This window comes from Petaurus breviceps, unplaced genomic scaffold (genome assembly GCF_028583685.1).
Source record: "Petaurus breviceps papuanus isolate PSGF00001 unplaced genomic scaffold, PetGlider_PUasm1.0 98, whole genome shotgun sequence".
NCBI classification, from domain to species: domain Eukaryota; kingdom Metazoa; phylum Chordata; class Mammalia; order Diprotodontia; family Petauridae; genus Petaurus; species Petaurus breviceps.
The window spans coordinates 36,458,801-36,474,097 of NW_027187460.1; the positions used below are offsets into that span (position 1 = coordinate 36,458,801).

Genomic DNA, 15,297 nt, shown 5'->3' on the forward strand with positions numbered 1-15,297 from the left:
CCCCCCCCCCACCCCCCGACCTTCCCTGTTCCCAAAAAAGAAAGGCTCAAAGTTTGGTCACGGGCAGGGAGTGAGAGATCAAAGAGGAGGCAATACTTCCTGTTGTAGGAGGCTCTGTATATAAGTGCCTGGGTAATGTTGGGGGGATGTCAGCACCATCTAGGAGGAGACGCAAGAGAGCGAGCAAGCACTCCCTCCCTCCACTGTCTGTCTGCCTTCCCAGCTCCCGGGGTTTCCCTAGAGACCACAATGAACAAGTTCCTCTGCTGCACGCTTGTGGTAAGTCCGGCAACTGAGGGAGATCCAGGCTCCAGCTGCCTGCAATTCAGGGGACTGCGCGTCCCCTTCCCTGCACCAGCCGCCCCGGGCCTTGGGGCAGAGAGGGTTTGGGTTAGGTTTGCCCACTGGATTTACAGGTTCATAAAGCCAGAATCACGGGCTCATCGATTTCCGTTCTCATTTCCCATGACACCGAACTTTGGGAGATACGTAAGGTCAAAAAGTTGCTTCCCCGGGGATCCTTAACCTGCGGTACATGAGCTATTTTTTTTAATAGTCTGATAATTGCATTTCAATATAAGTGGTTTCCTATGCAATCTTATGTATTTTTTTTTTTATTCTGAGGAATCTGTTGTTGTCACCAGATTGCCAATTTGGGGCCGTGACACAAAACAGGTTAAGAACTCTGGTAAGGGGACGAGATAAAGACGTCAAAGAATTTTAATTTTGACGTTTTTTGGTTTTTTTTTTTTAAACAAAATTCTTTTTTCCCATGCCTTCCTTGGAGTCACCTGTCCCACTATCCTTCCCCTCCAGGATGTGATTAATAAGGTTATGGCTGTTATATTAATTATAATCTTTACCAACACCTGCTTATGGCCCAGGAGAGCTGACAAGAGGTTGAAGGCAAGATGTTGTAGTGCAAAGCTAGCTGAGTTGAAGCCTTGAAAACTGCCTTTGAATCACATCTTGTGTAAGCTGCTTCATCTGAGTCTTGCCATCGGTGAAATGGGGATATTCAACTGGTGGTACTTAACTTACTGAGTTGTTCTAAGCAGTTTTTTGTAAACATTAAAGCACTCCATAAATGTCTGTTTTAGAACAATTCTTTTTAGAGATTATTATGATGTTGGCGTCAATAAATGTAACTTGCCATTTCATTCAAACTGGAGCTGGTTTGTTTCATATATTGCACCACAGGAAAGATTGTGCAAGCAGACTGGTATACAGTGAGGGAACTATTAAATTTATAGTCAGAAGTCTGTGTTTAAATCTCAACTTGTAAGTGTTCTGGGGACAAATCTCTGTGGGCCTCAGTCTCTTCATGTGTAAAATGATGGGGTGGAGTAAATGATTCTCAGGTGCCTTTTCAATTTCAAATCTATGAACCTGGGATTATAAAATATTAATAACTGTGGAATTGGTCTGCTAATCAGAACATTCATTTTTTTTAAAAATTATATAATTTCATCTGTAACATACAGAAGATATTGCATTGTACATTTTGACCTCTCCATTGTTAAGTGCTGTACAATACTGTACATGATTCGATTTTCACTTCTAGCAAGTCGATCTATAGCTACTAAAATAATTTTCCCAGTCATGATAACAGCACTTACAAATAAGTAGTTATACAAGGACTGACTTAGTCTTATGTTTCCCTGAAGTCTAATGTCTACCTAGATATGAAGTAGACCTTCACTGCTACATAAAGCTACAAAAATAAATATTTAAACCACAGGAGGGTTTTGGACTTGTTGTGATGGCTACATAAATTATAACCTCTAGCCCACAAAGAGTGAATGGCAGCTTATGTAGGCTTCCAGGAAGTTTCTGGGATATGGAAAGCATAAATAAATAATAAAATTATGAAAGAAAGTCAAATTGGTCACCAGGCTGTAAACAATTGCTTAATTCTTATCTAGTGCCAGCTGTCCGTTATTTCTATATGTGTCTGGCTAGTATAAGGATTCTTGTAGCATAGTCCTATCCCCTAGCCCATATTACAGACTACAGTCTTTCAGGTATGGAATACCAAGGTAATAGGCAGGATAGTCAGTAGTGGGAGGTAGGTGTAGATGCAGTTATATACATGCATAGTTGATACTTTGCTTTAGATGATAAATTGTATGATCAAGATAAAAGCAATTATATCTTGCTGAATATAGACAGCATTCCAGATTAGAACATTTTTCTTTTATTTTTTTAAATCTATAAAACAAGAAGTTTGGACCAAATGGTCTTTAGGATCCCCTCCAGCTCTGACTCATGATCTTTTATTTTCTGAAGTTCAATTTCTCATTTTGGTGAAAAAAAAATAGGAATGTCTGCTTTGTGCCTACATATCTTTTCTCATCCATTCCTGGGTGTAACAATTAGTTGTTAAGCCCCTACTATGGGTAAGGCACAGTTAGTTGATGTGAGAAGGGATACAAAACTGTCTGAAATCTGACTCTCATTCTAGTACAAAAGTTTTGTAGTCTTAGAGAACCAACAAACATTTAGAGGTTAAGTGACTTGCCTAATTAGGATAGCTAATTGGACTTGAAGATTGAAAGGTCTTAATTAAAACCTTGACTCGGACACTTAACAGCTACATGACACTGGATAAGTCATAACCTCTCCCAACCTTATTTCTTTATCTGTAAAATGGGGATAATAACAGTATGTACCTCTTAGGGTTGTTGTAAGGACCAACTGAGTTAATATATGTAAAAGTACTGGGCAGCTAAGTGCTATAGTGGATAGAGTGCTGGGCCTAAAGTCAGGAGGATTCATCTTCCCGAGTTCAAATCTAGGCTCAGACACTTACTAGTTATAAGTCAATTAACCCTGTATGCCTCAGTTTCCTGTTATCAAAATGAGTTGGGGAAGGAAATGACAAACCACTCCAGTATCTTTGCCAAGAAAACCCCAAATGGGGTCACAAAGAGTTGGGTACAACTGAACAACAAAACTGAAATTAAGCTTTATAGTAAGGGTTGGTTGGGTCAGATAGATTAAATTAAAAACATTTATTAAGTGTCTATTATATGCAAGGCACTTGGGTGCAAAAAGAGGTTGAGCTTACCTTTTGAAATATATGGCCTAGGACACAATTTTTCACTTTGGCATTACTGAACAAGTCCATCATGCTTATACATATATGGAAATGGTAAGCTTATTAACCAATCACCCAGTAAATTTCACATGGGTGTGCAGGCTTGTCATTCAGGCTACATAGAAAAGGCACAAGGACCTAAACAAGTATGCTCAGGGTAGATTTTAGGCAGGAGAGCAGGAGGGAATGGCATGAGTAAAGACGTAGATGTGGGAGAGGTATTCTTGGGAAAGTGTGAGAAGGCATTGGACCCAACCTCCCTCCCCCAGTCTGCAGATCAGGAAACAGAGGCTTCTAGTGACTTAACTGAGGTCACATATGTATTAAATGTCAGAGCTGAGGCTCAAATCTAGTTCCTTTAATTTCCAAAACAGCTTTCTTTCCATAGAAATGGTTTGGCTAAAGCTCAGGATGCATATGAGGGAATTATGGCAAAGGGCTAATATGGCTTCCCTGCAGGGCTAATCATTGGGTTGTAAAAGTAGACTTCCCTGGACATACTGCTAACAATACTAGATCTTGTCCTACATAGCTGAATATGAAATGGGTGGTTTGATGTGCATTATCCTAATTCAGAGCTTAGTTTGACTTGACTTTCACCAGGTACCAGTAGCTTCCATTGAACCCTCAGAATTAATCTTTGTGTTTGTCTCATGATTTCATGATCATAGGGTTTGCATGTGTGTGATGTTTTTCTCTGAGTTGCCTGTATGATGTTGGCAGTAATGACGGTGTCACCCTTTGGGGATTTTTGATTTGTGTGGTTGGATTCATTTATTTGCTCATCTTTTTTTTTGAGAGAGAGAGATCATAGAAACATATGGAGAATTTTACACAAAGTACATGTAAAAACAGATTATATACCTGCACCAAGCAACCTTCCAGGCATTTTTTTCATTGCAATACAGACTTTAAATTCACTAGTTCAGCTAAAACCACAGCAGCCAAATATCATTAGCTGAAGAATTAAACTTTCTTGCCAAGATGTTCAACCCAGTTAGTGCTAGCAAGCAGCTGTACCAAAGACATCAGCTAATATTCTTGTAGTTGAACAGATATTTAGCCTGCTGGGTTTTGCTTTCAGCTACTCTTAACCCCCTGCCTACTTTCCCCCCTTGCTGAAAGCTTTCTAAAAAAGGCATTATTTTTTTTTAGCATTCCATTATCCAATAGCAGTTTATCAAATCATAGAACCTCTGTGCTGGAAGTATAGCAGAGGTCACCAGAGTCTCTCTTTTTTGCATTCAAAATCTAGCATAGATAACAAGCTAAATGGTGTATCAGGGACTTCCCCATTACTAGAGGTGTTCAAACAGAAACTACCCATAGAGCCAACATGTATACAGTGCTTAAAGGTTTTTCAAAGAAAAAAAATTATACACACCTACATTCTCATTTGATCCTTACAAAAATTCTGTGGGGAGGGAGCTATTATAAGCATCTTATTTTGACATATAGGGAAACTGAGGCTGACCTAGAATAAGTATCTTACCCAGGATTACACAACCAATAGAGATGGGATTGAAACTCACATCTCCCTGACTCAAAGACCATCTATCTATCCATTACAGCACATACCTCCCCATAGCCAGAGGTTAAGGGAAAAATTAATTGGGTTAGGGATAGGTGTTGTTTTCAAGACCACTATATTGAACTTTTCCTCAGATAGCTAGTCAAAATTTAAAGAGAAAGGAAAATATATATGTGCATGCACATATATAAATATATGCATATGTGTATAATATATACATATAGGTGTATACATGTATATGCAATACACAGGAGTATGCATGTATAATTGCATATGTTTATGGGCATGTGTTATATTATACATACATATATATACACATACACACATACATATATATATTTGGATTAATCTAGGCTTCACCTGGTTATGCTGGACAGGTCCTTATACCTGAATGACAAGCCTACATACTTTTATGAAATTTTCCAGGTCATTGATTAATATGCTAGCTTTTTCCATATATGTTTCAACATAATGCACTTCTTTAGCATTGCCAGAGTGAAAATTTACATCCTAGGCCATATCTTTCAAATGTTAAGCTCAGACTCTTTCTTTTTGCACCCAAAGTGCCTTGCATATAATAGGCATTTAATAACTGTTTTTAATTTAATCTCTGACCCACCAACTGATGCTATAATGTTCTATATTATTATTCCCTTTGAATAGAGAAAACTTAAGAGAGAACCAAGCCATAATCAGGTTACCACAGTCCATTAATGCATTCATCAAGCATTGATAAGGTATATACTTACTTGAGAGTCATTGTATTGTAATGAAGGGAATATTGGCCTCCAAGTGGAAAAAATTGGGGTTTTAGCTCCAACGACATGACCCCAAGGAAAAAACTCACTGAACCTCTCCATGAATTACAAAAAAGGATAAGAATTTATATTGATAGAGGAAATTCATTAACAGGAGCTTCTCACATGTATGAGATCAAAAGCCTGATGGAAGGGGAAGAAATTCATATGTGTAGAGCTCTAAAGAAGACAGAAAGAAATAAGGCAAGTTCCCTAAACAAAGAGTTTAGGCAGGGCTAGAATCCGGAGACCAGTACCTTAGCTGCTGTCTCATAAGAAAAATAAATCATAACTTCCACAATCTGATGTGAGGACCTGTTCTTTCAGATAAGAAAACAGAGAAGTGACTTTTTTCAGGTCCCACAATGGGTCTTTGACATACTTCAGAAGAAATGATTATTAATGAGCTGTACATCTATGAGCAAGTCACCTCACCCCTCTGGGTCTCAATTTCCACATCTGCAAAATGAGGAGGTTGAACCCAATGACCTATAAGGCCTCTCATAGCTCTAACATTCTCCAGTTCCCTACCTCAAGCACCATCTCTTAGGTCTTTCTTGTCAAAAGATAGCACCAATGATTCTGGTGACTCCTGACTTCACTCCTGCTGTCAATCTAACCCTGCTATTTATTACTTTCCTTTTGGAAGGTCATTTGAGAGAGGCTTCCAGGGTCACCATCTGGTCTAAGTAATGCTATTTTCTTCCCTCCAGGGAATAGCTCCATATGAGAAATGTCAATCTTATGGAATTAATAAAGTAAGAAATGGATTTGGTATACAGTATCTGGAGATTCAATTATGGAATTCTATGGTACCCTTAGGTAGTGGCACTTCCAATTACAGCATCTGTGTGCTGATGGGTCAGTCAGGAAAAAAATAATAGCATTACTGGAAAGTTGCCTGTTAGGTACAGGTCCATATATTGAACTCTATTTTCCCATTGACTTACATTTAAAAAAATTAGAGATGTGTTCCTTAAGGAAAAATTAAAATAACAAGCAGAGCACTACTCAAGGACCATTGATAGTGTTTTATGTCATTGATAACTTTTCAGGAACCGTCCTTGTTACATATAGAGAGATATATAGACTTATCTATTGTGGATTTATAGCTAAAGAGAGAATGGTATGTAGTAAAAGTAGTAATGACAACAATGATGATAAAGTTTATACAGCACTTTCTTCACAACAACTTTGTAAGGGAACTATACAATTCATATTTATGTAATTAGTCCTTTAAAATTTACATAGACTACTCACACTAACTCTATAAGATAGGGTAGAAAAAGTAGTGTTTTCCTCATTTAATGAATGAAGATATTGAGGGTCTGAGAAGTTGTGACTTACCCAACGTCAGTTAGCAGTCAACAAACATTATTTATATACCTACGATGTGCCAGACTCTGTGCTAAGTGCTGAGGCTACAAAGAAAGGCAAAGATGAGATCTCTTCCCTCGAGGAGCTCATATTTTCATGGGGTAAACAAGATATACAAACTATGTAAGGTTATATAGCTAGTCCCCTAGACAAGACCCAGACTCAAATCTTCTGACACCAAGACCAGTCAGTGCTCATTTCTCTATGTTGCACTAGCTATTTTAATGCCCAGAATAATGAACTATCAACTAGGAAACCAACATCTCCTTCCCAGTTCTTTTAGTGGGTACATTAAGACGAAACCAGTAAATTCTACAATACGTCTTCCAGCCATAACCCATTATCCTATGATCTGTCCCCATTCTTTAAGCTTGCCCCTCTGGAAAGATGGTGAAGACAATGGAAGCCTATGTCTGAACAATATTCATGACTAGGTCAAATCACTCTCCTTCCTGGTCCCTTGGTTTTTACCAACAAAGAGGGGATAGAGCTGCTGTCTTGCTGTTGTTTCTGTTGCATACTGACGTAAAAGCCCATCAAGGCTTTGGCAATGACTTACAAGCCGATACAAACTCCAGTTTCAATCAGTTTGGGTTAAAACACAATGGCCCACAATTGCAAGAGCTAGTTACGCTGACAATCCCAGCAACATCTGTGAGCTATCTATGAAAAAAAAAATGAAGCTAGGTATGGTAAACTTGAAATAGATTCAAGTATGGTATTTTTGCATGACCTGTAATTAGCTTTTGGAACTTGCTGGCAGAATATTTTGGGGGCAAGAAGCATGGAAAACAAAAAGAGTTAGACATTCTTTGGGATAAGAATATCTGTACAAAACATTAGTAAACCACATGCATTAATGAGCCCCCCTTTATTATAGGCTTGGACTCTGATGATTTATGCTGTAGAGACTTAACTTGTGAAGAGACATGCTCATGTATTTGTTATATTTTTTTTCTTAATGAGTAGACATGCTCAAGTGTTTTTTAAATTATTTTTTATATATTTTGTAGGGTTACATAATTGGCCAGGTGGACTATAGCTCCCTTCCCTCACCCTAACACAACAAAGCTTTCAGAAGCACCTGAATCACTCACACTACAAGAGCATACATGATACTAGTGGAAATTAACCCACTTTCAGAGTAAGGATATTGCCATTCTTCTAAAAATATTCTATATACTTCTGAGATTACCTTATTAAGTTTCTTTTAAAAATTATTTGAAATTCATTTTTCCAAAAATAATCATTCTCAAGACTTTTAATGAGCTACAGATATGATTCAAATGATGTCATTTTATTTTAAATATAAAATTTTAATTAAAAAATAAAATAACAGTTTCATTTGGCTTCCCATTGGACTCCCAACATCTTCTATAAGATCCTCTGAAACACTGACATGGAGATATTTGTATAAGACCTCCAAAGCAGGAAAACAGATGACAAGATATGTTTAAAATTTAAAACAGATTCTGGTGCAACCATTTTTTCCCTTTTGCTGTCTTAGTAAAGTCAATTTTATTCTCTGGCCTCTGATCCAAAACCTCAAAGCCTTTGCCATAAAATATTCCTTTCTTGCTCTGAAAATGCTTTCTTTTATTCTCAAAATCCTGGTATAACACATTCTTGAAAAAAAATTTTAAGTTTTGATTCAACAAGAAAAAGTCTATGGGAGACTCAGATTCAAGTTTCAGTTTTGCCACCAATTAATCAATGGGACCTGGTTGACAAGTCACTTAAACCTTTCATAGCTTCAGTTTTCTCATCTGTAAAAGGAAGAAATTAGAATAAAAGTTCTCTAATGTCAAAACAACATTTAAGATCTAATTATCTAAATTTTAATGGGAAAAGCTGTACATCATGTTTCATGGTAAAGGACAAAAATGATTAATGAGGTTTGTTTTTCTTTTAACAATTCTCTCCTAAAAGCACAGAAAATGAAAGAGGTTTTGTTGCAGTTGGCATGGTTTCTGGCAACTGCAAAAGCAGGAGTAAAAATTTCTGATGCAACTCTTGGTGGAAAACTTCTGAAATTGTGGCCATGCTCAGTACAACCCAGCATGATTTATTATCATCACATCTTATTTACTAAAAATCTAAAAGTCATTATTCTGAATTGAGGCCATTATTCATGTTTTGCTATCAATAGTCACACTCACAAAATAATGAATGAAGCCATGAGGTATCATAGTTTATAAGGGTGCCAGACCTGAAGTCAGGAAGATTTGTGTTCAAATCCTGCCTCAAACTTACTAGCTGTGTAACCTTGGGCAAGTCACTTGACCGTTATCTGCCTCAGTTTCCTCATCAATAAAATAGGGCTAATAATAGTACCTGCCTCCTAAGGTGGTTGTGAAGATAAAATGCAATAGCATTTTAAAACATTTTGCAGATTCAAAATTGCTATTTAAATGCTTGTTATTATTACCATGGTTTTAAATTTAAATTTAGAAGAGGTTCTAGATAGCATTAGTTCTTGTTTAAAGTCTCACAAATGGTAAATTTAATCAGGATTTGAACCAGCTTTTTTACTCCAGATCCAACACCCTTTACAATAGAATGCACTTTTTATTGTTTTTTTAATCTTTTTTGTGATCTAGACCTGAGATTTTAGCCAAATAAGAAATTCAAAATATGGCGATACTCTTCACCAATGAATTTCTCCAATTCCTGGACAATGGAGCCTCATAGAGATTCAGCTGAGGCAAGAGGTTAAGAGAGCTGTCTATGCACACACAAGTGGTATCTATCAGGCAATCAGTTTATTAAATGCATTCTGTGTGCCAAGCACTGTGCTAAATGCTAGGCACTGTGCTAAATGCTAGGATACAAAAAGTGGCTAAAGATAGTTCCTTCAATGCAGGACTTGAATTCTGGCGTATCCGTCTCTAAAGTCAATCCTCTATTCATCCAGGCACATTGGTAATTTGATAATATAATGTATATACAATGTGATATATATGTATATATAAACACATATGATACAAATATGTATATATACATCCAAATAATACATACATGTGTACGTGTGTATATGTGTATTTAAATCTGTGTATCTATCTATACATACATATTTGCACATTTCTATCATACATATATGCCCGAATATATATAAATAATATATATATATATTTAGTAAATGTGCACAATTGTCATATTATACTCTACTAGCAGACAATTTTAACACATTCCTCTAAGTACTTCTTGACAGCTATGATTATGGTAATTAGTAGTCTCAGAGTTATTAGCTAGAATCTCTTGAGTTGCATATAATATTTAAAGAAATACTTGACAAATTCACTTTGCTTTTAAATTTTCATTCAATTTTTGGATACGGTAAGCAAGATATGAGGACAAGTATGCATTCATTATTAGATTCACTTCAGAGATATTTGAGATCTCTCTAAATGCTCCAGGTTCCTTGGCGAGTTTCTTTTTCTTTAAACCCCACAGGGAAAAAAGTTCAACCAGACTTTGGTCCAACAGACTAAAAGGAAAATATAAGCCTTGTTTTATGTTTACTGAAAAGGCTTCATAAATTATCTTTATAGGGGTGGGGGATTATAAATTAAATAATAAATAATTGAAAACCTTCCACTTTGGTACATAAAACTATCCTTAATCTTCTTTCCCATGAAGTATATTGCCAGAGCTCATAACAAAAAATTGTGCTGATGGATTTGAGCCTCTACCCTCCTCTATTACATACCCTCTTAATGATCAATGAACAATTCCGAATCCTGAAAGTGAGATGAAGTCAATCCAATTTGGTAAGCATCAAGTGAGCATCTGTTATTTACTATGTAGTGTGCTAGGATGGGGGATATGTAACCCAAGTCCCAAAGCCTGCTGGGATAGGACTTTGTCCTCATTGGTAGAGGGACTCTCTACTCATGCCCTGTACCATCATGAGGGACAGAGTGGATTGAGAATTAGAGACAAGATAATTCTTCAGGTTTTTTTGAGTCTCTTCAATTTCGTTGACTCTCTTGAGACATTTTGGGCTCTGTGGTTGCTTTAGGTGCTTCTGGCTTCCACCTTCTAGAGAGAAGATGTAAGATGCCAACCTCACTTTATGTTGATGAAAGAAAACATTCTAGGAAGAAGCCAACATGATAGAGACTGCCAGCTCCTCTCATGTTGACTTCTTCCCAACTTACTGTCCTCAAGAACCATACATGGGGGTAGGAAGTTGGTAGGCATATAGAAACATAGAAAAATATAAAATACACACAAAGTACATCCAAAATAATTGTTTGGTAAAATGCTAATGGGCTGCTAGATGGTAGAAAGGATACAGTGCTGGACCTAAAGTCAGGAAGACTCATTTTCTTAAGTTCAAAGCTGATCTCAGACAGTTAGTCCCTGTAGAAGTCATTTAACCCTATTGATCTCAGTTTCCTCATCTGTAAAATGAGCTAGAGAAGGAAATGGCAAACCACTCCTATATCTTTATTAAGAAAATCCCAAATGGAGTCACAAAGAGTTGGACACAACAGAAATGACTGGCAAATAGAAAAGTGCTAACAGGGTGAGGAAAACCTCTTTTAGGAGATAATCCTTGAACTGAGCCTTGAATGAAGCTGGGAATTCTAAGAGGCAGAGGTGAAGAGACATTCCAGACATGGGAATAACCAGTGCAAAGGCACAATGTTGGAAGGTGAGATGTCTTGAGCAGAGAAGAGTAAGCAATCCATTTTGACTGGAATGTAGAATGATGAGGGGAAATAACTTGAAATCAGTCTAGAAAGTTGATTTAGAGCCATATTGTAAAGGGTATTAAATGCCAGAGGCAGATAGATGACATAATAGATAGAATCCTGGACTCTGAGTCAGAAAAACTTGGAGTCAAATACAGCACCAGAAACTTCCTGTGTTATACTAGGTACATCACTTTTAACTTCAGTTTACTAATCTGCAAACTGGGGTGAATAATAGTATCTCCCAGGGCTGTTGTGAGGATAAAATGAAACAATATTTGTGTAGTCCTCTGAAGCTCTTAAAGTACTATATAAATGTTAGCTGTTGTTATTTTTGTCCTAGCGGCCATAGGGAGCCATGGAAACTTCATATGCTCAGCCTTAAGTTTTAATAATATTAATTTGAAAATTATGTGTATGATAAAATAGAATAGAATGATTTCATGTGAGAAATGGTGAGGACCAAATCCAAGGTGGTAGCTGTGGAAGTTGAGATAAAGAGACATGTAAGAAATGTGACCCTCTTGGTCCTCAAGTGCTGCCCTTTGACTGAACCCAAACTTCACAGAATAAATACTTTTAGTAAGGGGAGTTGTTCTGTGAAGTTTGGATTCAGTCAAAGGGTGGCACTGGAGGACCTAGAGGGTCACATGTGGTCTCAAGGCCACAGGCTCCCCACTCCTGGGTAGGAAAAGAAAATGTCTAGGATGACTGTTGTGAATTTAGATTATTAGAAAGTCAGAAAGAAAGATCATTTGAGAGAAAAGATGAGCCTTTTTTAGGGGGTATGTTAAGTTTGAAGTTCCTATGGGATATACAGGCATTTTGTGATATGGAACTGAAGTTCCAGAGAAATATCAGGAATGGATATATAGATTTGGGAGTACTTGGCATAAAGATGATAATGGAATATGAGAAATCTGATGTGATCACTAAGAAAAGAAGAATAGAGACTTCAAGAGAAAATCCTGGGACATGCCTATGCAAGATGAGGAAGGAGTGGAGGATGATCTAGTAATTGAAGGAAAAACAGAATTGTAAGAGCTACAAGTCAGAAAAATAATCTGCTAAATAAATCCTAATGTATATAATAATAATTAATAATCATAATAGTATTCATATAGCATTTAAAAGTTTATGAAGACTTTACATATTATCTCATTTTATCCTCCCAGCATCATTGGGAGGTAAGTGCTATTTTCATCTCCATTTTACATTTTAGTAAAGTGAGGCTCAAAAAAATATTGAGTCCCCAGGATTCGAATACAAATCTTCCTAATTTCACTGCTCTATCTACTGTGACATCTAGTTGCCTAGTAATCCTAGATTAAGAACTAGAAGGGACCTTAAATGCCAATCTTCCCAACACCTTAATTTTCCAGATAAGGAATCTATGGAAGGTTAGGGGACTTGTCCAAAGTCACATACATAGTAAATAGAATAACTAAGACTCAGCTCTAGGTTCTTTGACTCAAAATCCATCACTCTTTAACTGAAAGATTCATCGAACATTCTAGACTTTTATCATAACTCCAATCAATGAAAAAGAAAGAACGAATTAAACACCTAGTATGTGCCAGGCACTATGTTAAACACTGGGGATACAAAGTATCCAAAAATATCCAAAGTATCTCAAAAATAAAGAGCCTTTGTACCCAAAGGCAGCTGAGGGGTGCAGTGGATAGAGCACTGGGTCTGTTGTCAAGAAGATCTGAGTTCAAATCTGGCCTCAAACACTTGCTAGCTATCTGACCCTGGACAAGTCACTTAATCCCCATTTGCCACAGTTTCCCCATCTGTAAAATGACCTGGAGAAGGAAATGGCAAGCCACTTAGTATCTCTGCCAAGAAAACCCCAAAATGGGTCATGAAGAATTGGAACTTACATTCTATCAATGGACACTGCAAAGACAGGGTCTTTTCTCTGAGTAGGGTTTCACCTCTGCCCTTCTTGTGGACTAGATGTTTACACTAAGCCTAGAGGTGGAAGCCACAGGAGAGGCAAAGCAAAAGGATGAGAGCTGCTATTCATCTTCACTGTCTTGTCTCCCCTCATCCATGTGGGTTTCCAACCACAATGTGAGGATACCAGATGAAAGCCATAATTTTCTGGCCACATGGCCTTTAAAATAGGAACTTCACTGTTTTCCAAAAATCCACTCACAGTGAGTATCCCCGTGGATTTTAGTAGCCTTATTGGTTAATAAGGAACGTTTGCTTCCTGTTGCAATCCCTTATTCCCTAACTCTCTTTCACATGATGTGATAAAAAAGAATTATATTTGGAGCTAGAGGACCAGGTTTCAAATCCTTGTTCTGCTCTTTACTGATTGTGATAGGTATTTGAACAAGTGATCTCCCTTCTCTAAGCCTCAGTTTCCTCATATGTCAAATGAGTGAAGTAGCCTAGATAATCTTTTGAGGTACCTCAGGGACAGTTCTTTGTACGTATTGGTTGTGACTCATGCCTAGCCTGTTTCTCTTGTCATCACTCCCTCTTGGAATTCCTGATTTCCTTCTTGATACCTTAAATGTAACCTACCTTCCACATGAGCTTTTCTTGGCCTCTGCTCACTGCTAGGGCCTTCCTCACCAAACTTTGTTTAGTGGTTGGACTAGATGGTGGCTAAACTGCATAACAATTCTCAAATTCTCTTGTTATTTGACTGAGGTCATTTTGTATCTACTCCCTGTGCTTTGTATGTATTTCTAAAGATGGTGTGATATCTCTGAATATTAGTTCCTTGAAAAAAAAGGACTATTTCACTTTCTGGCACCTAGCAGGCACTAAATAAATACTGGTGAGTTGATAGGTCATCCTGTACTCCTATAGCCCACAAACCATTTTGGGGATGTCTGTTTGTTCCTCCCAACCTGGTCACCTCTACAGGTATTGTTCAGCTGAAATTCCCTCTTTTTCACTGGAGCTTATGTGCCCCACTGTTGGAATTCATTGAGTAAAAGAAAATTCATTGGATTTTTGTCAAATTTCATCTTTTATTTTCACCAGATTAGAAAAGGAAAATGAGGCCTGTATCTATTCTTTTGGCTCAGTAGATTACTATCAGCTGTCATTTGTACTGTAAGTTGATACTGATGTCATAGTGATCCAAGATATGTATACATATATGTACATGTATGATGTGTTATACACATACACACATGTTTGTACATGTGTACATACATATGCATATATGTGCACATACATATGAAATTTCAGCTGCATTTGTATGAGAATATCAGTAAAAGATCTGTCCCCTCTTTATTATACACATGACTAGGATCACACATTGCCCAACTGGTAAAGTACTAAGATTAATATGATGAAGTTTATTTTAAATACAGCAGTAATTTCTACATATGAGTTACCCATAGCATAAATGTATATAATACCCATAGCATAGTGTATATTCCCATCCCTCTTTATTCAGTTCCAAACACATTCCATTTATCTTCTTTCATCTGACAGACAAGGCTTATTTCTTTGAGGAAGAAACTTAAAAACTTAGATGTTCATTCACCTTAGGCTGGGAAATAGAAGGGATATAGGAACAGCTAAGGGTCAAGCTGTGTTTTCTCTAAAATACTCTAAGACTAGAGCAGAGAGCAGTTAAAGGAAGGTAGAATCATTATAGCATTGTCCTAAGATATGAGAGATTAGGGTTCTGGTCTTATATCCTTATCCGTATTCTTGATACCCCTAGCAAGGAAGTAGGGAAGTTGTGCCATTAATATAATAAAGAGAAGGAGGAGGAGGAGGAGGAGAAGAAGGAGAATGAGAAGGAGGAGGAGG

At 37.2% G+C, this 15,297-nt stretch overlaps 1 protein-coding gene across 1 annotated transcript in view; it reads left to right on the forward strand.

Annotated features, from left to right (window-relative positions):
- Positions 1-146: 146 nt before the first annotated feature.
- TNFRSF11B (TNF receptor superfamily member 11b) overlaps positions 147-15,297 on the forward strand; it is a 50,377-nt gene continuing 35,226 nt past the window's right edge. The window contains 2 exon segments of the mRNA XM_069081349.1: positions 147-167; positions 169-279. Of these exon segments, the coding sequence (XP_068937450.1) occupies positions 147-167; positions 169-279 (132 nt within the window).